Source organism: Helicoverpa armigera, chromosome 13 (genome assembly GCF_030705265.1).
Source record: "Helicoverpa armigera isolate CAAS_96S chromosome 13, ASM3070526v1, whole genome shotgun sequence".
Classification (NCBI taxonomy): domain Eukaryota; kingdom Metazoa; phylum Arthropoda; class Insecta; order Lepidoptera; family Noctuidae; genus Helicoverpa; species Helicoverpa armigera.
Window position 1 is genome coordinate 4,261,796 of NC_087132.1, and position 27,883 is coordinate 4,289,678.

General features: G+C 36.0%; 3 protein-coding genes across 6 annotated transcripts; 2 read left to right on the top strand and 1 right to left on the bottom strand.

The window, feature by feature from the left end:
- The first annotated feature begins 700 nt into the window (after window positions 1-700).
- On the top strand, window positions 701-3,428 carry Pcmt (Protein-L-isoaspartate (D-aspartate) O-methyltransferase). 3 transcript variants are annotated; one of them, XR_002430137.3, is made up of 8 exons: window positions 701-934; window positions 1,204-1,340; window positions 1,428-1,653; window positions 1,743-1,828; window positions 2,032-2,109; window positions 2,189-2,276; window positions 2,884-3,004; window positions 3,246-3,428. XR_002430137.3 is itself a non-coding variant. In XM_021345732.3 (7 exons), exons 1-7 carry the CDS (start codon window positions 880-882, stop codon window positions 3,257-3,259), a joined length of 684 nt encoding a protein of 227 aa, XP_021201407.3. In that variant the 5' UTR covers window positions 703-879; the 3' UTR covers window positions 3,260-3,428. The 3 variants fall into 3 exon arrangements, 2 of the variants coding, with proteins under 2 accessions (XP_021201407.3, XP_021201406.3); XM_021345732.3 differs by lacking the exon at window positions 2,884-3,004 and having other exon boundaries at window positions 703-934; XM_021345731.3 differs by lacking the exon at window positions 3,246-3,428 and having other exon boundaries at window positions 784-934; window positions 2,884-3,211.
- Window positions 3,338-7,967, bottom strand: LOC110384442 (DNA repair endonuclease XPF). The gene is given in 14 exon segments (XM_064037614.1): window positions 3,338-3,586; window positions 3,669-3,863; window positions 3,994-4,134; window positions 4,243-4,547; window positions 4,620-4,716; window positions 4,796-5,107; window positions 5,376-5,815; window positions 5,907-6,061; window positions 6,220-6,356; window positions 6,481-6,646; window positions 6,823-6,935; window positions 7,006-7,186; window positions 7,261-7,413; window positions 7,504-7,967. Coding segments are annotated over 14 exon segments (2,688 nt in total). The 5' UTR covers window positions 7,641-7,967; the 3' UTR covers window positions 3,338-3,430.
- Window positions 7,968-9,830: 1,863 nt separating this feature from the next.
- Window positions 9,831-27,801, top strand: LOC110384357 (hrp65 protein). Of its 2 annotated transcripts, XR_002430132.3 has the most exons (13): window positions 9,831-10,006; window positions 10,083-10,259; window positions 10,607-10,942; window positions 11,035-11,241; window positions 11,351-11,572; window positions 11,703-12,004; window positions 12,089-12,352; window positions 13,394-13,616; window positions 13,922-13,987; window positions 26,120-26,159; window positions 26,749-26,803; window positions 27,276-27,343; window positions 27,539-27,801. XR_002430132.3 is itself a non-coding variant. In XM_021345611.3 (10 exons), exons 2-10 carry the CDS (start codon window positions 10,086-10,088, stop codon window positions 16,059-16,061), a joined length of 1,917 nt encoding a protein of 638 aa, XP_021201286.3. In that variant the 5' UTR covers window positions 9,831-10,006; window positions 10,083-10,085; the 3' UTR covers window positions 16,062-18,067. The 2 variants fall into 2 exon arrangements, 1 of the variants encoding a protein (XP_021201286.3); XM_021345611.3 differs by lacking the exons at window positions 26,120-26,159; window positions 26,749-26,803; window positions 27,276-27,343; window positions 27,539-27,801 and adding an exon at window positions 15,939-18,067.
- The last annotated feature ends 82 nt before the right edge of the window (window positions 27,802-27,883 follow it).

A 27,883-nucleotide genomic window follows, 5' to 3' on the forward strand; every position in this document is an offset into this window, starting at 1 on the left:
TAAGGAAATAAGTTTATGATGTGTGTTGTACATTTTGTAAAAGAAATTGCATAACTAGTACATCATCATCAGCCTATCGCAGTCCACTGCTGCACAAAGGCCTCCCCCATAGGTAGCTGTCGCCTTCTATGATCAAGGATAGGATCCACTTTGTGGTGATGTTGGGCCTACTTGTCCGGTCGCATTCGGCAATAGAGATATTCTTGTCTTACTAGTCATTATCCTGACCAATATAAATTGCGATAAAAAACATTGGGTCTTGATTTTGAGGTTTCACACCATCTTACGTATTTACAACGCCGCTTATACCCATTTAGTCCTTTTTGGGCTTAGCCTTGTCATCTTCATCGCTCTCTGCTACATGGTACCTAAGTTCCTACATTCTCTATTATAGGGACTGGATACCTAAGGATCTGGGATTATAATGCTGTTGAACATAAATTAATAAATAAATTGTGCTTTAGGTCCTAGGTCTACACCTCTCTGACGTGTCATCGTGGTGTCTTCACCGACAAAGAGGATTGATAAAAAAAAAACGTTTTTTCTGAGGATAGCGCGTTCTAACTCTTTAGATATATTTATTAATTTAAAAATATAGAGTGTAAAAGAACATAAAATACGAGAGGCTATCCTGAGGTATAGCCTCTCGTAAATAGAGCGATCCCTGCGAAAGAACAAATGATTCGAACGTCAACTGACTGACATTAGAAGAGTTAAACTGACAAGTGACATCTATAAACTCTTCATTCAATACTGAAAACGAAAATAAACTAAAAAATATAAGTAACTGAGTGTAATAAATGCTGTAATATTTCTTTCACAATAGGTAATTCATGGCGTAAAGTATTTTTGCTGGTTATTATTTTCGTTAGCAGAATCATGGCTTGGCGAAGTCATGGAGTAAACAATGCTGATATGGTTCGAAATTTACGAGGTAAGAATAAAATTTATTCAATTAAGATAATATGATTTTGAAAGTTTATGACATGAGAAAGTTTTTTTATTAGGGGGCCAATGTTCTGAAACAAATGGTGTTTACGTTTACAGTCATTTTAATAAATAGTCGGATACTACGACTTAATTTTGATCAGCATGATGAATTCTTTATTAAACTCCATAAAATAGACGACCCACTGACCATACGTTTTTCTATTTATTTGATGTTTATATATTTCTTATTTTCGAACCAATTCTATTATACAGCCAATGGCATCATAAAATCTGATGCTGTAGCAAATGCGATGTTAGCTGTTGACCGAAAAAATTACTGCCCTTCTGCTCCATACCATGATTCACCACAAACGATTGGATACTCAGCCACCATAAGTGCTCCACACATGGTAAGATTTTACTTATGTAACAGTTGTTTAATTTTACTTTTAATTTCAAATTATAAATTCTAGCATTTAAATTAAATTTATTTTTAGCATGCTCATGCATTGGAAAGGTTAAAGAACCAACTAATACCAGGAGAAAAAGCATTGGATGTAGGATCTGGTTCTGGCTACTTGACTGCTTGTATGGCCATGATGGTTGGAGAAGCTGGACGAGTTGTTGGGATAGATCACATAACTGAGCTTGTAACATTGGCTACTAAAAACATTCAGAATGACAACCCTACACTGCTCACTTCTGAAAGGGTTAAGTTGGTTGGTAAGTCTTATTTGAAGAAACTTAAATTCCCTAGGGGACGCAATTTATTGCTACTCAAAACTAGATTCTAATCAATGATGTCTTTATAGCTGGTGATGGACGTCTAGGATACCCAGCTGATGGACCATATAATGCTATCCATGTTGGAGCAGCTGCACCTACTCTACCACAACCTGTAAGTCATTTTGTTATTCTATACATCTCTCTTTTGTTTGAATTGGTGTCAGGCATGGAGTACATTTTAATAAATAGAAAGTGTCCCTAAGATATGTTCTTATTTTTTATCATTATAGGAATTGTGCGTCTTTATAACTTTTTACCATAGCATACTCCCCAGATCAGTTAATAATGATTTTTGACAATTTTTTTTTTTTTCAGTTGGTTGATCAACTTAAACCTGGTGGCAGGCTTGTTGTACCTATTGGTCCTGAGGGTGGTGAACAACATTTGACTCAGGTATTTGATTATTTCCATTTGTACTGTTAATGGTCATTTGTACATGTAAGTAATTGTACTACTGCTATTTTCTTTAAAGGTTGACAAGGCAGCTGACGGCACAACTACCATAAAAAAACTAATGAGTGTTATCTATGTACCGCTGACTGACAAGGACCACCAATATCGTAAGTGATATGTACTGGACAATGGCTTGATCACACATTTGTGTATTTTACATGAAAGCAATTTTCTTTAATTTTCTAACTACTAATTAATTTATCAGTATTTTTTTACTCATGTACCAAACTTATTGTTAGGGTATTGCGTTCTAAGTTGCAAAAAACCTTAAGATATAGGACTTTATTAATAAAATATTAGAGCCCCCAGTAATGCTTTAAAAGGGACTGTTTATATTCTAAAATATTCTAAATAAAATCGCATGCTAAAAGATTTTAGAGTAGCTTAAAAATCAATTATTGTTTTACGCATTCATCGGGGTCTGTGACCTGTACGAGCGACCGGTTAAAGCTGTCTCTTTCCTTTGTTTAACGTGCCGACGAAAGAAGCCGCCAGCATTCAGTAGTCTACCTAATTTTTGATAGAATTTAAACGTAAGGATAACTAAATTAAATAGGCCTTCAATACTTATAAAATCTATAGACTTATATCTACATATAGATTAGAGATAATATTGAACATTAAAAAAAAAACATGACTAATAAGCGGCCCGTAATGTTTCAAAATGATCGCAGTACTGAAAAGGCAGTATATTTAAATACGATTTTTTTTCAGGTATGATGAGGAACTTTTTTGGATTTTTAAGAAAAAAGCCCTGACTAGTTTTTATTACTTTTATTTTCTGCTGTTACACCTATATTATCATTGTTAGATCATTTTGATTTCATATATACGAGTAAGTTGTTTTTTTCAGGGAAATGTTATATTATTTGATAATATCGAGTTGAAAAATGGGCATCATAGATGACAGTACCTAGTATAATGGAATAAAGTCAAACTTTTTAATTAATATCATTTTAAAGCTATTATCCTCAGATTTCCGATAAAAATAATTCAATTAATAAAACGTGACTATTTAAATTAATATAAGTAGATACTAGTCGAAACTGTTGAAAGTATTTGTAACTTTGTTTTAGGTCCTTGGCGTTGATATTATTTCCGAGTGAGACCATTATTACTATTGATCGTAAGTGTAATCTACCTTGAAATATTAAAGTAGACGAGTACACACCTTATATCCAATGAATTTATTGTATTGTTCACACCATTGCTTCTTAAATTATTGTATGGTTTAAATAATAAATTATTTACATATCACAGATCACTTTCTTTTATTCTGGAACGGTTTCCCCCCAAATTTCTTTTTTCCATAGGATTTGTCGTCCTTATTTGCATCCACGGGGCGAGGCTTGACGTGTAGAATAGAATGCAAGGTTGCTGCATCATTTTTGTTCTCTATCAAAGTTTGTAACTCATCCTGAAAATTACATTAAATTAAATATGACGAATGATCGACATCTGGTGCGGGAAATAGAGCGAATTATATTTTAAATACGTACTTGGGATAAAGTAATGAGGTGATCCAAAGATTTGCCTCGATCCATAATTCTTGCGATATTTTTCGAGTTGACGCCGGGTAGCTTTTGCACAAAATCATGAACTAGGATGTTGTATCGCTCGTAATGCATATCTTCAGCGGTGTTATCGCCACTGAGGGCTAGAGCTTCTGCTACGTTAGGATTTTTTCTACCTTGCTGTAATAAAATAAATGTCATGTTCTTAAGCTTAAATCGAGTTAGCAAGGAGCCTGACTAATCCACCAAAATATAAATCTTAATCAAAAAGGGTGTTCATGTCCGATAGCCTGAAATAAAAGTTACTTACTTTTAGTTCATAAAATAATTCTGCAGTAGCATAGGGGCTTGGAGACCAGACCAGCTTCAACCGAGGGAAGTGTATGGTGAGCAGTTGAAGCTTTTGTTGTATGTCCGCGCCTGATATGTCGGTCGACACTACGAAGTGGCCCTGGAAAAAAAGAAATTATATTAAGTAGCTGATCAAAGTACTACATAACTTACTATCTTCTTGGTCATTTCAAATAAATGATTACCAAAAAAAGGACCCCAACATTACCTGTAAATTAAACGGCTTATTTTGGTCGAATTCAATAAGAAGTATGGGGCGACTATAATTTCGACACATTTGGGTGCATTGCGTGTAGAGTCGGCCAGAATTTAGGGATCCAATCAAATCGGAAATAGATTTCCTCGCAACAGATGTCCGGCTAACGCTACGTAGATCAGGTTTATCGCAATATTATGACGCGAGAAAGCGCTATTGTAGATCGTATAGAATTTAGTAAGGCTCACGGCGATCTGAACGAAATTCTCTCATGTCTACGATAACTGCAGGCTTCTCTTTTTGCTGATTTTGCCCACCTGTTAAATAAATGTAGATTTTAGATCTTGTAGGTTTAGAAATTTTGCTGAACAAAAAAATAAACAAATTACCTGCTTTCCGTGTGTCTAAGGCATTGTCCTCATGTTCTACATTCAAGGTAAAATACTCATCTGTCTTGCCATCCTGATATGATGGCACTACCATTACCTGAAATTATAATCTCAATTACTTGTCTATAATTGTAGAAAAAAATAAGCGCATATTGCTAGAAATAGATATAACTTACACTTTTTGTCTGGATTAATAATTCAAAAGCTTGTTTCTCTCTCTTCAGAGAGGTAAGGTAGGATTGTTCCTCTATTGTTTTATCATGAATTACAAAGTATACTTTAGTTTTGGGTTCGTCGTTTCTTTTGCGGCACTCAAACAGTTCTATTTGTCTAACTGCGGCGACGTCACAGTGGTATAAGATCACGTACTCTGGCCGCAACGCTTCTAATGTACGCTCCAGGGAAAAGTTGCAGCCACTTTCTTTGAACGTTCGAATGCAAATAATGGGCCTCTCTATTTCAAGTTGAGTAAAATCTAAACTCTCCATCTGGAATATGAAATGCAAAATAATTATTGTTTACATGTCATAGCTTTTGCCAGGCTGTTCAGGATAAAAGAGAGAAGCTGTCTCTGACAAATGGCTTAATTGAGGTTTCTTGGCTGTGATAGATACTCACATATGTATAATAAAAAAAATATTATATGTATTAGCTTTAGGTATTAGAAATAGGAAAAGATTCCGCTAAGTTTCAGAATTTTAGAAGTACTGAAGAATAAGAATTATGCAAATCATATTTCTTTTATGTATTGCTTACCTGCGAAATTGGCTCAAACATACTTGTGTCTGCTGCCTCAGCTTGGGCATTACACTGTGTTAAAGTTAGCAGGTAATTAGATTTAGTTTCATCTGCATTAAAATCTTCCTCATCTTTATTATCATTATCTTTCGCTTCTTCCTTACGTTTTGTATCTTTATCATTTGTTTCCTCAGTTTTAGGCTTCTTCAGATTTGTATATTTAGATGAAACACTATTTATAGTGAGGTCTCTTCTAAACGCCATGTAAAATAGATATTTATGAGGGCCCATAGTTAGAAAATTATTTAATTGGGAACATGTTCTGTTATCCTGACAAAGAACTAATATTTTCGTATTATTTAAGTTGGCTCCATCTTTTTTCTTAACTTCTTCAGGTATTTCTTTCAACAGCAGATCACTGAGGCATTTCCATTTTGGACAATGTTCTGGATCGAATTCTGGTAACCGAAACACAAGCGTAATTAATTCAAGTTATTATTTTTTGTAATTTCTGTAGATTTTGAGAATTGTAATATCAATGTTGATTACCTTGTTTATGATTAAATACTCTTCCTCTAGCTATTCGGAATAACTGCTCAGCTGATTCTAAAAGTATCCATCCAGAGTTGACCTGTGCATATTCTTGTGTGCTGTATTTACTTACTAAAGCATGGAATGAAACAGCATCATCATCTATCAAGTTACTAAAAGTAAAAATAATATGATATGATGAATATGCCTGGAAACAATTGTGTTGATTTTGTAGAAAAGATTGCTATACTTAAATGTTTTGAGAATAATTCTTAAAAAATGTGTTATTAGGTATATATGTATTAAGAAATCCTTTATTGTGGCTACTTACACAGCCATGCTCCGCAGTACTTTGAGATCTTGTATGTACTCTTTTGTTCTTGTACTTAACTGATGCCAAACACAGTCTAGCTGTGACTGAAGAATTTTGTGGAACTTTTTTGTTATGCAGTTTTCTGTTGTTATTTCCTGAAACCAATAGGCATATCATTAGTTCAATCATATTATATCGAAGAATATTAGATTTTATCTTTGCTGTATCAAAATTTCACTGTACTGTAATATTATTACCTACATAAAATAAAAATAATACCTGCATATCCAATGTCCTATTGATGCTTTTGAGTTGTTTCACAGTGTAGTTTATGATATCAAGCAAGCAAGTCTGAATGAACCGCATGTTGGTGGTCAGCGGCACATGCAGTTCCACCACTTCCGCTTGTCTACTCTTGAGACTTTTGATTATTGAGCCATGGAACCTTTACAAGGGTCACAAAAAAATAAAACAACACTTGAAGAATTGTTTCATAGAATAATACCACTGTTATTGAATAGACAAACAATTGCAAGAATCATAGGGGGTGAAAAATGTTTCCGAGAATATTTATAGAAAGCAAATATATCCAATTATCTTACATATCTTAGCTATACATACCTTGGCCATAGAAATAGCTCTGTAACAAATAATGCCCTCATAACCTTCTCCACATGATTGTAGCCAAACGTAAATGATATAGGGGAATTTGAGAATGCCTTCACGAAACCAGTCTGAAAGAATAAAAATAATTAACAGTAACATCAACCAAAAAAAAGTTAAAACAAATATTACAATATTAACCTTATTATTTTGTCTGTAGAGCCTCAATGCAAAAGCTTCCTGGCATGATTCGAGAACAGTATGTGCTCTCAAAACAATGATGCCAGTTATATGGGAAATGGGAACTCTGTTCTTCAACAAGTCCACAACTAATATGCGAGTTGAAACAAAATGTATCCCTCCCTCTAAATAGGCTTTTTCTCTGCAAGTACAAAAATATATTTAACATACATGCAACCTAACATATAGTGATATCTTTGAATGCTTCTTTATTACCTATCAGTTCCAAGATTGGGCAAAGGTGATAATCCAAATTTTTCAGTAAAATATTTTTCTTCTTGTTCTCCACTGTTCAACACAAAAACCAAATGCTCAGGGTCTTTGTAAATCCACAATAAATTTGATATTATGTTATTGTAATTAATTCCCCTGAAATACATAAATAACATATTAGTCTATAGTTTATACACCACAAGTACTTTACCATAATAAATGAATTATAATATAATAATAACATACTTAGCCATGACGACAAGTGCTTCTTTTTCAAAAGCATCTACAAATATTTGCCTTTCGAATGGCAGTAAAGTATACTTTAGTTCAACATCATCTAAGCCTTTTTCAGCATCAGCTGTGTTTGTGTCAGTTGATTCCATGTCTTCAAATCCAACTTCTTTAGTTATTGGAGATAAGAGTATCCCTTATAATACTATGATGAATTATTAAAGCTTTTGCTTGACGGTAAGTAAGTGCTTTTATTTGAAAGTTCGTCGCGATGTTGGTAAATATAAAATCTTGAAATATTCACAACGTAGTAAATATGCGTATTATGACACTACAATCCCTATTCATCAGTTGTGAATTGTGAGGTTTACTTATCAATTAGGATTGGAGATATAAGTATTTTTCTTCTATATGAGGTATTTTGATAATTATTTTGAGCAGCTGACCAACCAATCTGAACCAATCGAACCGGGCGACGAGTAGGGACACGAAAAAAGTATCGATGCTTTGTGGTATCGAGTACATTCCAGTTCGATACCGATACTTTTGTACTCGATACTTTGCAATCGATACTTTTACTCAATAAGTACTTTTTCCCAGGTATCGTATCGAATGAAGAATTTCATTTAACAGCGCTTTCTAGGTCACTCGTTGAAAACTTTTTAAGACATTCTGTCTTAACTCATTCTTAAGGGCCGGTCGTTCGTAGTTCAATTCCTAATCAATCATTCTTAACTCTGTGCACTCGTTCACTTAAGGACGTGGCACATTACAGCAGCACGGCAACAGCACGGCTCCACACCAGCATTTAAGTTGTCATTCAATTTAGAGCATTAAATCGTGTATATTATAATATATTTCGTAATGTCAATATGAAAAAGCCAACGGCGAGCAGTCAGCGTGCTTGCCGCTTCCACACAACTCGACTCGCCGCCCGCGTGCTGCAAGCGAGCGGTCCTCATGCGTACAGCGCGCCGACGGCGTGCTAATTGCGCGCCGACTCCGAGCCGGCAGCGAAACAACGTCATTACGTCGTGTTCAATCATAACATCAATCATAATCGTCTTAAAATAATATTGAGTTTGCGGTGACAGCAAGCTTACAGCTCGCGGCCGGCGCGCGGCCGGCGCGCCGACGGCGAGCGAACGGCGCGCCGACGGCGAGCGGACAGCGCGTGGTTGGCGCGCTGGCAGCTAGCCGTAGTCTTAATTCGAGGCGACGCCGTGCTGCTGCCGTGCTGTTGCCGTGCTGCTACAATGTGCCACAAGCTTTACTTGTTCAGTTCAGTTTGTTGTTGTTTAAATACGGCACGATTGATCATTATTTTGTTTAATTACTAGTATTTGATTTCTTAAAGTTTATAAATAAGTGTAAGTAGGTAGGTAGTTCTATTATTCTCTCTTGTGTAAGTGTAACTGTGTTATTACGAGTCTTGAGAGGAATGCCGCCTAAAAGTGACCTTTGGCAGTATTTTGTTAAAATTAACAACAACGAAGTAAAATGCAAGACATGCCTCAAAACCATAAAAACCTCAGGAAACTCGGCGGGTGAAACTGTGGGACACTGCTAGTTTTTAATTTACCTCAAATAACTTAATATTGTTTCCTTTTGCTACATTTTCGATTTGTTTCATTCATTCCATTTTCCATTTTTCTATTATTCTATTAAATTTGTGTACCAATACCATTTGTTTTTTATGTCCTGCTGAACTGAAGTAAAACTGACATTATTTTCTGAACTAGCAAATTTTGATCTAAAAAAGTACTCGATACCTTGAAGTATCGATACTTTTGTTTCGATACTTTAATGAGTACGATACTTTGTTATCGATTCTACTCATGAGTACGGTATCGATACTTTTGCTTCGATACCGTGTCCCTAGCGACGAGTGGTGGTTTGATGACTTGACAGTTGACAGACTTCACTTGACAGCTTCACAGGGACCGGAGACTAACTTTTGCAGGAGGAAATACAACGCACGCAAAACTATGAATAGAGCTTTTCACAGACTCGACTATCGGACGTGACTGATGACCACGTCTTGTAGGTATCCAATCAATGAATACACTCTTCTGTGCAAGTCGGTCGCCTAGTCGTCGCGTGGCGTTAATGTAACTTTGAGCAATGGATGTCCGACGTTATATCTGGCATTCTGAGTGTAAAAGGACGTCCTCAAACAGCCGGAATGGATTAAGAATTTTTATTTAGGAAGTACGGAAGAAGAATTCGGCATTCAGAAAACCATTCCGGCGTCTGAAAGTCTGTGGAAGGCCTAATAATACTTGTGAGCAACCATAACGGAACCATAGAGTCATAGACTATAAAAGTGAAACCTCGGTGGAACCAAAGACCGGAAAGGACGCCATGTTGTTATACATACGCCGACTTTCTTTCGCTTGCTGATGCGGTGTAATTCGCTGGTCAGCTAGTCGAAGTCGCTAAGTGTAAATTATTATTTTAGTTAAATTGGATTATTTTGAACAGCAAAAAATACATCTACCACCTTACGTCGGTTAATGTAAGTGTTTGTAAGTTTTTTTTCGTATACTTCCTTTTTATTGCTCAACCTACTTTCACGACGCATTTTATTGCAGAGAATGCAAATGCAAGCCATGAATCAATTTGGCAATCATAGAGGTTTTGGTGGCCCTCCGCAGCCACAAAGACAGGGTCGTCGTGGCAATAATCGAGGTGGCTTCCGCAATTCAAGATTTGATCATAATGTTCAAAGGAATCAGAATCACGGTCAAGGAGGTCAACGGCCTAATGAGGTATGTGTTATATTTTATCAGTTGTCCTACTACAAGCATAGGGTTTTCAATGAAGTCTGTAATTAAAACGTGTCTGATTCAAATTTTTTGTGTATTTAAATGGTTATGTCTCTCAAAGACAGTGATTTAAGGGAAATAAAGGTTCGTGACGGAGACGACGCCATTTTGTGTTAGCTGGTGGCCTAGCTTCGATATCGATTCATTTCTTTCTGAACGACCGACGAAAATAGAATCGAAATCATGTTGATGATAACGTATCAAGCATATTTATTTGTGGTTTATTGTTATATGGATAATCTGTCTTTGCGGCGCAAGTAATAAAAATATGCAATGTTGTCTATTCATAGGTAAAGCCACCTCAGCTCAATGACAAGCCCCAACAACAACCTCCTCAACAACAAAACCAGGCTCAGGCCAAGCCTCAGCCACAACAGCAGGCTAAACCTGAAGCTCAGCAGGCTCCACAACAGCAAGCTCAGCAACCAAAGCCACAGCCTGCACCGCAGCCCCAGCAGAAACCTCAACAGCAACCACCGCAACAACAACAGCAGAAGCCTGCTCCTGTTGTACAAGCTAAGAATGACTCCCAGGACCATGTTGATAAGTCAATCAATGTTGAGCAGAAGAATGTGAATCAGCACTCTAACCAAAACCAAAACCCCAATCAAAATCAGCAGCAAAGGGTAAGTTCATAGTTCTTGTGTATGAGTTATTTATAATTTATCATCACTGCTATATGCATAGACATTGTCTGACATTCCTTTTCTTTCCTCAGAATCTCAATGGTAACTTTGGGGGCAACAAGCAGGGTGGATGGGGAGGACAAGGTGGTCCCGGCAACAAACCAGGCGGCAACTTTGGCCAGGGTAACAAACAGTTTGGTCCCAACAAAGGTGGCCCTGGAGGACCTCCCCGCAACCAACAACGGCCCAATAACATGCGTGGGCCCCAGCAAGATGGAGGAAAACCTGTCCAGAGGGAGGTTAGTAATCACCTGGATATATTATTACAAATTCATGTAAATTTTGTAACAAAAATGTGCATTTGCCATTAAAGTACTTTATATATTAACTATTCAATATCTGCTTCAGGAACAAATGTTAGCTAACAAGCTGAAGGACTTGATGGGTCCTTTGACAGATTTACCCCAAATTGATCAACCAGAAGTGAAGTTCAATGGAAGAAGCCGCTTGTACATTGGAAATCTTACGGGTGATGTCACTGAAGAGGAAATTACTGCTCTGTTCTCACCCTTTGGTGAAACAGCTGAATTATTTATTAACAAGGAAAAGAACTTTGGATTTATTAAAATGGTAAGAAATTGCTATTTGTGTATAGAAACTGAAAAAAGACATAGGAAATTCTTGAGTTGTTAATTTCTTTTAGTTCAAGAATTTTAACATGTTGGGATGTAACAATTAACCTTTGCATTTTTTTTCATAGGATTATAGAGTCAATGCTGAAAGAGCAAAGAGGGAATTGGATGGTAAAATGAGAAATGGGAGAACACTCAGAGTTAGATTTGCACCACACAACAGTGCAGTCAGGGTGAAGAATCTGCCACCATTTGTGTCAAATGAGCTATTATACAGAGCATTTGAGATTTTCGGTAAAATTGAGAGAGCTTATGTGAGAGTAGATGAACGTGGGAAGACACTTGGTGAAGGAGTAGTAGAATTTGCAAGGAAGCCAAGTGCATTGGCTGCCATTCGTAATTGCACTGAGAAGTGCTTCTTCTTGACCTCGTAAGTTATTTCCTCAATTCAATTACTGTAGTAATAGACATGTTGTCCAATACAATGTAAAATTTTATCGAATATTTATTTTAGATCACTTCGTCCAGTCATTGTTGAAAGCTTTGAAGAGCCTGATGAGTTTGATGGCTACCCAGAAAAGAATTTGCCAAAGAAACATCCAGAGTTTTTGAGGGCGCGTGAGCTCGGACCGCGATTTTCTGAACCCAGTAGCTTTGAACATGAGTATGGCACGAGGTGGAAGCAGCTTCATGAGCTCCATCGTCAGAAGGAAGAGGCACTTAAGAAGGAACTAGCCGCAGAAGAGGAAAAGTTGGAAGCACAGATGGAGTATGCCAAGTGAGTATTATTTTGTTTCTCCCTCCGGTTGAGATTATGAGAGTGAGGGAATAGTGAGTGCACCTGTGTCTGCTCCTTAGACGAAAATAGCCGCCGTAGCCGATAATAGGCTAGTTTCCTAAAAAATAATAATTAGTCCGTCTTGTAGATTGTCCAAAATTAAGCGATACGTATTTTTTCTTTTTTAAATTGGATCAGAACTTGTTAAGATATAGCGTGTTAAAGTTGAGTGTGACGTCACAAGTTGCTACAATTTTCAGGACACTGTGACGTAAAAGGCCCCCACTCCTAATTTTTGAAGTGTCTTATCTTTGTCATTTTATGTTTAATGAGGGTTTTCTAAAATGGCAATCCACGAGGTGGCAGCACCGAGTCGTCAGGTCCAATAACTGTCAAAGTGCTTATCTTTACTATGAATAGTGAACGATTTTAGTGTTTTTTTTATTTTATAATTAAAGCACTGCATTATTGTTTTACTATTGCGGTTGAGTAAAAAAACTAAATCATATTGTGTTAACAAATTTTTCAACAAGCTTTTCCTTAGTACCAGTGACTTTTGCACCCTCTCTCTTAGCTCAATTTTTAGTTCGGAAACCTTATTCTGACCGTAGTCCATAATAAAATCAATAACACTTCCAATATAACAGAATTTCAATAAACAATAAGTTCGGCACCTACAATTCCATACTATTTGACAGCTGTTTGGACCAGACGCATACGTGGCGCCACCCGGTGGCAGAAAAAATTTCAAAAACCCTCATTAAAAAAAGAAAAAATACGTATCCAATATTTTTTGATTATCTAAAAAGCGGACTAAATATTATTTCATTATTTCGACCCTGGACACTACCCTATTGGCTTGGAGGACATGATCATCATTTTGTTTTGACTTTAAATTGTTTAACATCAAAAGGAATTTTTGTTTAATTATCAGCCATGTTTTGAAATGATGTCATGATGCTAAAGTAATCTGGGCTTGTGTAGTCGTCAAACCTACAGTTGACGTTGTGAATCGGAGTAGTAAGTGATATGGTTGTGCAGATACGAGCACGAGACGGAGCTGCTGCGCGAGCAGCTGCGGCAGCGCGAGCAGGACCGCGAGCGGCAGAAGCGCAGCTGGGAGATGGCGGAGCGCGCGGCCGACGAGCGGCGCGAGGCCGAGCGCGCGCAGCTGCTGCGCCAGGAGGAGGAGCTCTCGCAGCGCATGCGCCAGCAGGACGACGAGCTGCGCCGCCGCCAGCAGGAGAACACGCTCTTCGTGCAGGTAACACCACCACCAAACTAACTAATACCACAGAGATACTCCATTATCCAAGTACTAACTTTATCTGAACACAGAAGTACTCATGCTGTACTACTTTCGTATTAAAGCTACACTTGCCTTATATTTTATTTATTAATTACACTTGAAGCCATTAATGGATGGATATATTTTTTTTATGTTATCCTCATATGGTAAGCATTTCCCTTGGGATGTGAGTACACGTAGTAAGGGTGCAATAAATTTTAATGTAGTATAACTATGTCGATGGTGCTCGATTGTACCAATAAGATAAATTATTTCAACAGGCACAAAGACTCAATTCCATGTTGGACCGCCAGGAGCAAGGCATGTTCGACCAGCAGCAGCCAATGGTGAGTCATTAATTCTGTTACAAACTGCCATTGGATCACTGGAATATTCAGTGTTCTCTTGATTTTATGATGCAATATTTACGATTATTCTACCAGTTAATCCATAAACTTATTGAAAAATCCATTTAAGTTATGTTTTTCATGTTTCAAATTTAGCAACTCACATAATCATATATTATAAAAGAAATTCAAATATTTCTAATTACACACCAATTAAACAAACATAAATTCGATTGATATCCTGCCTGGATCTTTACGTTCTCTTTTAGTTTTCTTATAAGCTAAATTAATCACTGAATAATATATGATAACAAAATGCACCATTTATGTACTTGTAAGTTTGATGACCTTTCACTAATAAAATAATAAAAATGACGGAAAACTTGATGTATCTAGCATCGGCAGTTTGCACTCTGGATTTATTCTGGATTGCTACAGAAATGCAACTACCATGTAATTTTAAAATTATTACTGGGAGATAAAATCATTAATGTTATCGTTTTCGTTTTTACCAGTATTTACTAAGGAACAAATTTTTCTAGCGCTTCTTCATGCTTTTGAAGTTACCAAGATGACGTGGTTTTTGCACTTCAATAATATTTGTTAGGCTGTGGGAAAGCATAGGAAACAACAGAAAGATTCTAAGTAATCGAAACAGTATAACTGTTGAAATGAGAGGTATCTCATGAGGCCACTATCTGTAAACAACTTGGTAACTGTAAAAGCATCCAGTAGTTATGATGATTGCCGGTCTTTGTCGGTCGGATTGATGTACCGAAGGTTATAAACATTGAATTACTAAAACCGAAATACTGAATAAATAATGAGTCCTATGCCAGAACAATACTGCAAAACTATTTTGAGAGAGAAAAATATCGCTCGGCTCGATAGCATTGCGAACATTTTTAGAAATGTTCGCGAACATTATGAAACTTTTGTGCGCATACACAGCTAGCAGTGGATCCCTTACAGCTTACAGACCCTTGTTGTGCGCTCTGGTTTGGTGTCTTCTGCAAACCGGTAATTTTCTGTGTGTGTTCGGCAGGGTAGGCTTTCTTCGATACACGTTTCAAACAACCTACGCTTCATTCATAATAATTTCGCTATAATCTGTACACAAGATGCAGATACTCGCTTACTCCAAGTTGTAGGCTTAATGTAGGTGTAGCTTTTAAGACATCGTTAATGTGCATGTGTTTGGTGAATTCCCATACCGAAGGATACGAAACCTATCTGCTACTTTTCCTACACTCCCGATTTAGGAGCAAAGTATTCTTCAAAGGTTTACAAATATTGGTACGTACGTATCTGGCATAGCTAACTCAATCTGTATTTCTATTAATGAAACCAGCATTGGTATTTACATTAGTTTAAGCATAAATTGGAGAGTAAAGAAAGTGGCATGCAATGCCAGGGTGGTTACACTTTAGCGACTCTTCCGCTCAGTTCCTACAGACGCGTATAGGTACGCGCGACACCGTAAACACTTGATAAATACCGATGCGAAAGATGACCTTTAGAATCGAGTGACATATTTTTGCCGCTCGGTTTTACTGCGCGCGATAAAAGTCCTCTAGTGTGAAAGCGTTGTTACGATGTTACACTTAATGAACCAAGTCGCTAGCTCTGCTAATGCTACGGAGATAATGCGCTCGAGTATTCTATTTATAGTATTATTACGTATATGTGGTCCATAAGTAATATCATAACAGAACAAAACATATTATTCATAAAAAATCTAGTATGTGAACATTTTAATGAATATTTCCAGCAGATTAAAAAACGCCGGAATTTTTGGTCCCTAGTAAATACTTAGGAAATATAAAATTAACTCTTGGAAAGTTACAAACTGGTTTGCAATCAATCTTTATTTAATTGGTAACATTTTGCCACACTTCTTTTGCTAAATTAAGTAAAATTCTATTAGAAAGTATTATGATTGCTCACTTAGGATGGAGGCTTCAGAGACCAGTACGACATGCCACGAGGGAGTTACGATGACATGCCGCCAAACCGCGGTTGGGAAGGACCGCGCCAAATGGACGATTACCCTAACAAACGTCGTCGCTTTTAAACAAGCTCTTAAATGAGATTTTAGTGTTTAATTTTATCGGTTGTTCCGAATGTGAAACATTTTATTTTGTTTCTTAGTTGTTGGTTGGGTACAAATTTGTGGAATATGATAGAGCACAGTTGATCCCCATTTTTATGAAATTCATGATCATAATATATGATATACCTAATCTCGTTTAATTTGGGTGCGTTCTTCGGGTAAAACGTGCTTTCTCATTTTGTCATTTGTAATTTATGATGTTGTTATAAAATGAAAAGTATTGGCTATATGCCTAACATAACGAATAAAATTATCACACCCTGTATTTACACTCAAACAGGCCTTTTGGAATCTAAAAATTAAAACCCATTTTGTCCTGACCAACGGCTTTTAATTATCACGGCCGTAAACATTGTATCACGAAAATGAATTACAACTTGACTCACTATAGAATTACTGCAGCTTACAATAACCGACCAATCCGTTGTTTTGCGATTGGAGATTGAATTTTGATATAAGCTTCACATGAATTATGACAAAATCAAATCTCTAATTGTAACACAAGGAATGGATCGGTTATTGTAATCCGCAGCAAATCAACTGTTCGAAACCTACTCGTTAAGTCAAAATCTAATGAGTTGCATGGATTTATTAACCTTTTTGCGGTATTGTAAATTATAAGGCTCTCCCCTCCACGTCCATGGGTGGAGTTGTCGCCAATTTTAAGATATTGACGAAAACAGCCGTTAACATTAGTTTATTATGAGTTTCTATTTATTAGATACATCGATTCTGAAAAAAACATTCTCAATAAAGTTGGTGGTAACAGTAGTAGTACTAGATGATTTTATTATGAACACGTTATTTGGAAAAACTTTCTTGCCCACAAATAATTGGACTGTCGATAATATTAGAGACATTCTTTCGAATTTATCTGACATGTCAAGGGTGTAAAACGTTTGGTAAGCGCTACTGATTTTATTTGGCCAAACAAAAGGTATCCCAGATGATTTCATCTAAAAGATTAATATAAACATTCCTGTATTTTTCGGTACCATGCTTAACATGCATTCAATATTAAATGTAATTTCTGCTCTATTTCAGGCAAAACCAAAAGCCACTTAGCTCACTATACTATCTGTAATTAATTTTAGGTTAATAGTTGATAACAAGGTACATACTTAATTTAGTTCACTCTTCATATCTATTAATCAGTATTCCTTTTGGCCGATATTAGGAACAAGGTCGAAATACAAATCTGTTTTTGGTAATTTTAATATACTTTTCTTCTTTCTCCATTTTGTGTAACGTATATAACTTAATTTTTCGTTTTTCGATGAACTTGGTACCACATCATTTTGTGTCGTATAAAAATATTCTGGCATGCATTTAAAATAATAAGTAATTTAAATATGTTTTCGATATGGAACCAATATTCTGGGTGGTTCACAATAACAAGTCTTCTGATATTGTCATATTAGTAAATCTGGCACAAAATTACCGTTCACGTAAACACGTCAACATATTTAGTTCCATTACCACTAGCAACATGTGGTGTGTGGACATTATTCTAGATGTAATACCACCGAAATTATCTGAAGTAAAAGACTAAGTCCTAGCTGATATAAAAAATACGTTTGTATGATTCGTTTAGTCATGCTTTTCGGTAAAACGGCAGAACCTTTTTGTTCATGGATAAGTATATAATAAGATCGTATGCTTGCTTCAAGTAGTGTCCCTTCAAGTAGTGCTCCTCAGGGCGCAAGTATACCTGTGAAAATTTACAAGCAGCACCTCAGGCAGTTCACAAGTTGCTGGCATGCATACATTGGTCCCTCATAAGTTCCGTAATTTTAATGCTTCCAATATGACTAGTTTACGAATCTATGGGTTAAATCTATACGCATGCTCTTAATTTGATGTTAAATACAACTTTGTGCATAGTGAATTGAGTGTAAAAAATTATATTTAACATTTCGTATATTAGTTTATTTTTACGTCGCAAATAAAAAACTTTATTTAAGTCATTTTTTATTTATTATTTATAGATTCCACCCATTCCATAATAAAAAGTCAATTTCTCCATTGCAAAATGTAAAAAAAATAGTCGTGTGCTCGTGTTCGGGGGGCTTAGGAACATCCGCCCTTATACTCATTCTTTGGTTCCCGCACATTTTTTATAATTCCAAAAATCGTCCAATAAAACGCTCCAAACGCTTCGTCAGGTCACTCGTAACTGATCGTTTTGGCCATGCCCCTTGTACTTACTCCGCAGTTGGGTCCATTTCAATTTGTTTACCAAGGTGATGATACCACATGGATGATATATATATTATTGTAACAGATATTTTTCATCTTCACATCACTTCTTACATCATGATTTAATTTTGTAAGTAAACTGTTTTCACTTATTATGGGCACTACATGATCTTTCGAATTTAAGGTTTCTAATAGATGCCCGAGACAAATAAAAAAAAATCGATGTATCAACCATTGGCAACAGTATTTTCAGTACATACATATGTACCACATTTATTTTATGTACCTTAAATCGTTATTTTATATATCGGGTGTGTCGTAAATACATCTTTGTGTGGTAAGTCATCCGTCATCCAATACCTTTCTGAAGTATTTTACATACACTTGCAAACTTTTTTTTTTCTTTTCCAAAACACTAGCTTAGATCTGAAAGTATACATATCCTAAGCATCATGAATCGGAACATCTAAGACAGATTATTGCGGCAGTGATTGTATGTGCGGCTGTTATTGCTCCAGCATTTCTTTTTGTGGCTAAATGGACCAATAGCTGCACGACAATTTTTGCGCTCATTACTTAAATATTGTACATAATGTATTTACAAATTATCTCAAAATACTTCCATAGTTCAATTGAATGTCACTTGTTCTGTATACATACGAGTATGTAATACATATAATAACGCTTCTCTTAACATACTAACAAACTGGGTTGCAGAATTAATAGTTCATACTAGACATTACTTCCATTAGTAAACAAATTGTTATTTTTTTATTCTGTGGAATACTAAATTACTAATGCCACTTAAGGCCCTGGTGCATTAAAATCTTAGAATGCTTAGCCACCAAAGTACACTTACTTGTCTTCTGTCACACATCAAATGCTATTATGATTCATTTTTATGTAATATTTTTAAACCTTATTTACGCGTAATGCATTTACTAGCAAAATGTAGAAATATTGTATGTTTATTAACATTATAATTATTTATTACCTAATGCATTCATTAATAGCACTGTGAAGTGAGAGATTATCTTAAGATGAATGCGACTGAAGCGGGAAATTCAAATATATTTTATTTTAATAATACATAAAAAGCTTTTTTTGATATTTTACATAAGCTAACTGCAGGTATGAGGCGTGATCTTATCGTTCGCACTAATACTATACAATTTTTATGTGAAAATTCATCAAATAATACCTCTTTATGTGGCTGCAGCGGGAGGGAGTGCCAGAATTCTTCTGGCTAAAATCAATCTCTTTTCCTTCTGACTAGTTCTGACATCTTGATACCAGGGCCGCAGTAACTCTTTCGAATGATCCCGCTAATAAGATATTTTGTATTTTTTGTTGTACATGTTTGCTTAACTCTGAAGTTCTTTCAGTTTAAATGATAACGAGAAACTTAAACGTGTATCCGTTTGAATTAAGAATATAATAATATTTCGAAAATCGAAGAAAAAAACATGTCGTTATTTACTAATTTCCCGCTCCAGTCGGAGCTTCAATGTTAACATGATTAAATTGTGTATGTCTTAGATACATTTTCCATACATTGCATCATTCATCCTGATACATTCTGCATGTCATGTTTATACATTTCAGGACAAATTGTATATTACCACAAATCTTTCCGAGCAGCAATTATGGTAGCTATTATGAAAAAATTTGATGGTTCCTGCAACGGCTTCCCAGCGCAGATAAAAGTGAAGCGGAGACGAGATATTTGAATAACGAAATACTAAGCATTGTTGAAAAACTGGGTTTTGCTAATAGTCACATGGCCCGATTGCCATGGTCTCGGGTTCGATTCCCGGGTCGGACCGAAATCGCTTGGTGAGTTTTATAAACTTTCGAAAAGCAGCCCGGACTCTGGAAATTGGTGATTGGTACACCATTGCTTGAAACAGCACGTAAATGAGGGTCCTGTGGCTGATCTCTCTTTTTGGTCGTGTTAGACTGACATTCCACCAGGCTATGAGAGAGAGGGAATAGAGAGTGCTCCTGTGTCTGCGAAAATGCTTGTGCACTGTATGTCCTGCACGGCTGGCTTATCTCATTATGTGAGAGCAGCCGCCGACGATCTAGGCGTTGTTATTATTTTTAATGACGCTAAGGTCCGAAAAGAAAGAAAAAAATATATACATTTATTTACGCCGGTATAACAAAAAAAATAACACAAAAAAGAGAAAGAGAACACATAAAGGGAAATATGCATCATACCCACGTGAAACGGCCCTCGCTCAGCATCATGCTGAGACACTATACGGGACAAGGCCTCAGCGCTGTTTTTCAGCGAAAACGTGACGAGTACATACAGGTCGACCTAATAATACCTAGCGTGTTAAAAATACACCGCTTGCTTTGGTAGATCCGATTGCTGTAAACTGTCTTTCAATACTTTGTTTCCATAATCCGGCTATATGTGTATTAGGAAATCGTGAAACGTTGATGATTCAGTGATCTGATCAAATTCTCGTTTAAAAGTTCTATGTCATCAAGTTTAAGATATACGTGTTTCAAGGGTTTAAACATGTATGGCTTTACTACAAAAACTTAAACACCTGTTTTACACTTGTCTAAAGAAAATGTGGCTGCAAAATTAACCATATGTCAACGTCATAATTTGAATTTTTTAGACAAGTCTTAAACTGACGTTTAAAAGTTTTTGTAGTAAGACGGGTATTGTCTTAGAATAGCATCAATATTGCAATGTTTTATTGAAACTTATTCAGGCTATTTAGGGATGATTTAAATTTAAAAATTTAAAAGTGGTGTATTTTAACTAACACGACTTTATTTTACATTATTATTCACCTGAATAAGGGATGATTTATATTAGGCCGGGACGTGGCCGGGGCGTGTCGTGTATCATATACATCATATACATTACAAAATGTATGTAACGTTTCACGTCCGTGCCCCGTTCGAGCCACGTACACGGTACGCCAAAGACAAGTAAGCAGTAGAAAATTTAAAAAACGCAAAGAGAAAGTTAATTTTGGATTTTTTTGTATGTAATGAGGGCTTTTGTTTGGGTTGCTTTGGGCAACTGGTCTAAAAACTGTCAATATGCATTTTGCTCTTAAATTTCTATTCACATGCACTCACAGGATACATAAAAAAGGCTAGATTTGTATGGAGTTTAAAGTAAAGGTAACAAAATATTCATACGTTATCATCACTGGTTCACTGTAACAGTATTTCAGTATGATAAAGAGGAATAAGGATGTTAAATTCTAACTAATTTTTCTTAATTTTATTATCAGTTTATTTCTTTCAAATCGCGGCTGTCGTCATGGATGTATCTATGTAGTTGTGTAGCTGAATTCTCTTTTCTTCTACAGGTAATGAAAAATAAATTAAGCTCTCGTCCAAGTAGTTAAACAAGGAATATACGTGAGCAAGACTAGGATGTAATCTTGTTCAACGATTTATGAGTTTATTGGTATTCAGCAACTTGTTTTAAAAAAAAATTGAGTTCTTGTTGTTAACTTCCTAATGCCGAGAGTGATCAACTACTTTTAAACTTTTCTAGCATTTTTTAGCAATTTATGACGCATCGTGCATTAACAGTTTTCGATATTTGGATGTTGTTCATCGACTTCCGGGGCTGACTACATATTTCGGGTCGTAATGATGTGTGGGGTTTCGAACCAAAACGACGATTAACACGCGTTTTGTTATTCTTCATTTTTTTTGAGAATACAATATAAACACTGAAGGATTATAATGTACTATTGTGGTAAGTACTAAAATATTGTGTACCGTTTGGAGAAATTGGAAAATTGCTAAATTTGTACTCCACTCACTGTACACAACAAGTAAAGCTACAACGCAGGTTGGTTAGGGTGCGTCCACATCTGGCGAATGCGCCGCGAATGCGCAGCACGCGAGCCGATCGCGAGCTGTCCGCGAGCTGCGCGCGTGCAATCACTGCAATAGTTCGGTGCGCCTCTTTAGCGCAACTCACGCAAGGCTCGTATAGAGTGCGCGAGCGGCGCTCGATCTGCGCGCAATCAGTTCTCGCCCTTACACGTCGCGCGCCGCCTGCGCGCCGCTCGCGTGCGGCGCAGAAGCGGCGCACGAACAAAAATGCACGCGCGCAGCTCGCGGACAGCTCGCGATCGGCTCGCGTGCTGCGCATTCGCGGCGCATTCGCCAGATGTGGACGCACCCTTATACTGACCACAGGGGAGGTATGTGTGCGGGGCACCCTCTGTGCTAAAAAACATGGACGTGGCCTAACATCTGCACTTATTGTCGGCGTTGAAGTACACAGGTCCTCTTCTCACCCAGAAACTGACCGTTGCATCATCACGTTTGTTCAATGCGGTTCAGGGATTTCAGACTTCTGATCGAATTTCTCAAAATGGCAATATCAGAACGAAACTAGCAGTACTGTCATAAGCGGTATCGTGGGTACATTCAGTCAAAGTATTATCTCTTCTGAGTGATCTTTATCTCGGGCGGGGGGTGACTTATGACGAAACTATCTAAGACTAGGGCGATTACATATTACTCCGCGTAATGTGTAAACGCCCATATAGACCTGACTTGAATGTTCATCATCATCTTGCATCTGAAGTACTTGTCGTGTACACGACATGTGACGAAGTGACTGACTTTTTTTTTCAGATTTATAAAGAAACTATTCCACTTTGTGTATCCTTCTCGTAAGGATAAAAACACAGCTAACGTATTCCAGTCCTTTCAGCTATGGCATGCTGTGACGTGTTGCCACCGTCGATCATAATTCCATCAACTTTTAGCAGATGTACGATGACAAAAATAATTTTATTCGGTTATTAGGGCACTTATACAAATTATGACCAAACAGAGGTTAAAAACAACCTGTGTCCAATATAAAATTATATATTAATGTTATATAAATGCCCGATGACCCCGAAAATCAACCGATAATTTGTCAAGTAATGTAGTGTAATGGAAAAAAAATGCAGGATTCTGTTTTTACGGATGCAGAAGTGTATGAACAACTTATATTATTTACTATATTCCCTTAATAGTATTTCCCTCATAAAACCTCATTCCATTTAGAATTTTGCAGACGTGTGCTAAATTAATAATAGCATCTCGTTGTCAATAACAAAATGAAGGTGCCTAAATAGTTGAGTAAACATATCTTTATAGTATTCAATTGTGTATTATTTGGAAAGGACCAATCTGTTGTATATCCATATCATCCCAGATAATCGAAATGCACACTTGCAAAATGAAACTTTTAAAGCTACAGAAAATGGTTTGCACGGACTGAACAGTCCAGTGCCATGATGACATTTATAGCGTATTGTTTTAATTGGAAAATATTAATATTATGAGTTTTCTGAAGGAGGCAGGCAAAGTTTACCAGTTACATGCTTTTTCTACTTCAACAAAGAGCCATTAAGAATTAAAAATGGTCATAAATGGAGCGAGCAATTGTTTCTCTAGATTCAAGCGTACCAATGACAAAAAGAAAACAATTTCCCCACTAGAAACACATTTTTACCCTTTGAGGTTTTCATAACTTCATGGACAGCAGGGGATTTAATATAGTGTCTGCCTAGGTTAATATTTTTTCCTCAGTTTATATTAGCAGTTGTAATTTTTATATTGAAAAGGATTGGAGAATTACACGAAGAACGGAATAAGAAACCACAATTGCTTCAGGGAAGACGCCTAGTATAACCTATATCTGAATTCTGCGGCATGCTCTTGAGTAACTAACTGGTAAGTTATCAATTAAATGCACCAAGTCTTTGAATCTTCATGGTCACTTATTTTATTTAATCGGTATGAGTGCTACCCTCCTTATACTATTTTAAGGGCTTTAAAATGCTCTAGAAAGTATTTTTTTGTCAAATATGTGGAGGAGTTACTGCGCGCTTGGAGTAATATGATCGTAGTGTTTCACAGCTTTTTCGGAAGATATCAAAATCTTACCATTAAGTGCGCATTAACGAATGCTCACCTAGTAATTAAGTGCCCATCTCTAGGACGAGATCCACGTCCATATTTATTTAATGGGGGTAAAACGGTTATATTCATGATTTTGGACGTCTGATAAAATTTGTTAGGTGCATAATGAAAAAAACAAACAATATTTACTTTTGAACAAAAAGTTTATTGCCTGGCTTGTAATGAAGATACGTTTCCTATGGCAAAAGAGCAAATATTATATTCCAATGTTTTGATCTGCAAATTATTAAAATGCCTAGTGCATTTCCGCATCTATACATTGGCAAAGAAACATTAATAAAAGGCAAAATACAAAATAATTTGTATGTCTTCACAAGTACCTATTCATAAAATTAAACCTTTTGACCTGCACTTATATTAATATACCTCAATGTATCTTGGATTGTATGTTACTACAAAATACTGCGTTTGATCTCATCCAAAATGTCGTCCTCGGAAATAAACGTTGGTTTACCTATATTTATAATACTGCGTATTTTTTAAAGTACCAGTGTGTTTAATAGTTTAAAAATGCTCTTATTTCTTTGTATATTGATGAATATAAAATATGAAAAAAAGTACAAACACTCGTTTGTCAACTTCTTCTTTTTTGGGAATTCGGTTAAAACTAGTGAATATAAATAGGTTCTGCTTATTCCCTCGTGTTTTATATGGACAGTATTTTGTCCCAAGTTCTGTAGGGTGCGTTGTTGCGGGCGTGGTCATAGGTCACAGGTTTATTCTAACATGCAGGGCAAGCATTCTGTATCATTGCGGGATGTGCGGAAGCTGAAGCGTTGGAGCAATGTTAGACATATTACACGTGCTATGTAAAGGTTTGTTTTGGAAGTGAGCCGCCGAATGCAACTGCCGACCGCACGTACCGCAGCTGCACCACTGCTTTGTGTGTACTGACGTGAAATCGTTTTGGAGCGAAGCGGAAGCAGCAAGTACAGCAGCTCCTAGATAAATATCAACCGATTTCTTGTAGTCACTGCATGTGCGGTTGGCAGTTGAAGTCAGCATCTCGAATTTAAAGCATACCTTTGAGTCAAGTTATATTTAATGTTAGTAGAGACATGAAAGAAAACATGGATCCCACTAGAGATGAAGTGTTAGTCGAGCTAAGATGTGGATGGAATCGATATTAAAAATAGTTATGCCGAACAAAACACACGCCAACTTCGAGATCTTGCAGTAGCTTTTTATCAATAAGAATAGTCTCACATCCCCGTCAGTAAATGATTGCTTGATAATTCTTTTCCAAACACAAACCAAGTATTTGGTTTGCTTTGGTTAGTAAAGCATTGCTCACAATTCGCTCCCGCTTCCGCAGTCGTGAACGCTCCCACACAAATGTATTACATGTTATATGAAATTGAATATTTGACTTTAATCAGTGCTTACATACCATTACCTACGTTTTAAACATAATAATCATAACTATTACTTATACAATTACCAAATGATATATAAGGTGTCTCGAATCTAATTCCTAATTTTCTATTATTATTTTTTTCAAAAAAAAAAAACTGGATCCTAGAAAAAAATGCATTGTGTTAACATTTCCCACATTAATAAAATCTTAAAATAGTTGGTGTATAGTCAGCATGAACTCGCCCAGCTCTGGCTTTGTTTCTCAATATAATGATATAGTGTTACAGCACTGATTTAATTAGACATTCAGATCAATCATTTTTGAACAATTACTCCAATATTGCAATAACAATAATTTTAATTTTAAAGAATGCTGTATAGTGCTGACTGTATGTAAAAATCTTAGTTTCATTTGAAGTAATCCTTATCGTTCTTTGTATTTGTTATCTAAATAATAACTAATTTTATTTTTATTATGTTCACAGGTGTCAGTTTTTAGCTAGGCCACCAGGACGACATATTCAGGTAACTACTGAGATATGTTTTCTTTAGTAATATTGTACACAAGGATGTGCCATAGGAGTAAACAGAGGAGGAGTAACAATAAATATACCTTGCTGATTTCAGTGGTTTGCCGTGCTAAGTTCAATCTTTTCTGAGTAAATAGCTTGTCTGAAATATTTTTTAATTTCGAGTGATGATTTGAATATTCTTGTTGTTTTAGAAGTAAATCAGGCACAATCTAATAGGGTAGTGTCCAGGGTCGAAATAATGAAATAATATTTAGTCCGCTTTTTAGATAATCAAAAAATATTGGATACGTATTTTTTCTTTTTTTAATTAAACATAAAATGACAAAGATAATACGCTTCAAAAATTAGGAGTGGGGGCCTTTTACGTCACAGTGTCCTGAAAATTGTAGCAACTTGTGACGTCACACTCAACTTTAACATGCTATATCTTAACAAGTTCTGATCCAATTTAAAAAAGAAAAAATACGTATCGCTTAATTTTGGACAATCTACAAGACGGACTAATTATTATTTTTTAGGAAACTAGCCTATTAAAGCCATTAAATTCAGAGTAAAGTATTATAATTTATATTTGTTTCCAGATGGCCAGGAAAGGAGCTAGCTGCCATTAACAGGCGATTGGATGATTTGTGCAAGGTACGGTGTATAATTATATATCTATAATTACAAAAATTGAACTAAAAATGCGCTTGACAAAATATGAACTATGTATTTGTAAAAAGTGATTTGACAGGCCATGCTTACCTTAAGTACCTTGTACATGTGTGAAACTTTTGTAAAGGCGCATTTTTTGTTTTTTCATGCGCAGAAAAGCGCACTTATACGTGATGATTCATTATTTTTGTCTTCTTTTCCCGACTGATGTATGTTGATGCATAAACCCATGAAATCTGATTAAATTGGACAAAAGGTTATTTCTTCAATGCGATTCTTAACTAAAATATAATGACAACATAAAAATAAGAAGTGTGATATAATTCCAAGTAATGTCTGACACTAAAAGGCGGTTAGAAGCGCGTTGAGTGTAATGGCCTGTATTTCCAATAATCTATTTATGTAGTGTTTTAGTATGTGTTTGGGCTCTTCTGATTTTATTTTTCTTTTTCAGTGCTGAAATACCGGCGGCATCCCCGAAAGTGTCCGCGGAAATTTTCTGTCTAAATTATAGGAATTTAGGTAATTATAAAATTATTAATTAGTGCTAAACAAAAAAAAAGATAATTTATTCAGTGATGATTCATATTTTTTGTCTTCTTTTCCCGACTGAGGCATAATGAAGTATAAATTATTATTTTCTGAGTTAACGATTCGTCACAAATATTTAATACGTCCTCTGAATCCAATGTCTATATAACGTTCTTTTCTTCGCAGATAAAAGAAGGAAATGGGGAGAAGTCGTCAAGAATCAAAATTTAATTAATGTACATTCTTGCAATCTTTATAAACTCTTGTATATTTATGCCATAACGTATTTTTTCATATATTTCTATCAGATTCGTTATTGTACCTACGTTAAAAAGATATATATCTGCAGTAAATCATAACTGATGACAAATATAATTAAAGCAAAAGTGTTGATTGCATAATAATAGGCAAGTTGTATTATTTAAATGAATAAATTCAAATGTCATAAACTGTTGTTTTATTAATAACTACCTGTTCCGTTTTATGTAAAGACCTCGTCACTGCAAACTAAGATTTACCGTAGTTCAAGCT

Bases quoted from the DNA above. Each gene is read 5' to 3' on its own strand.
- Pcmt (XM_021345731.3), top strand. From the start codon at position 880: ATGGCTTGGCGAAGTCATGGAGTAAACAATGCTGATATGGTTCGAAAT. The intron at 1,654-1,742 runs GTAAGTCTTATT...ATGTCTTTATAG, and splicing joins TGAAAGGGTTAAGTTGGTTG to CTGGTGATGGACGTCTAGGA. The intron at 1,829-2,031 runs GTAAGTCATTTT...TTTTTTTTTCAG, and splicing joins CACCTACTCTACCACAACCT to TTGGTTGATCAACTTAAACC.
- LOC110384357 (XM_021345611.3), top strand. From the start codon at position 10,086: ATGCAAATGCAAGCCATGAATCAATTTGGCAATCATAGAGGTTTTGGT. The intron at 10,260-10,606 runs GTATGTGTTATA...GTCTATTCATAG, and splicing joins GAGGTCAACGGCCTAATGAG to GTAAAGCCACCTCAGCTCAA. The intron at 11,242-11,350 runs GTTAGTAATCAC...TATCTGCTTCAG, and splicing joins GAAAACCTGTCCAGAGGGAG to GAACAAATGTTAGCTAACAA.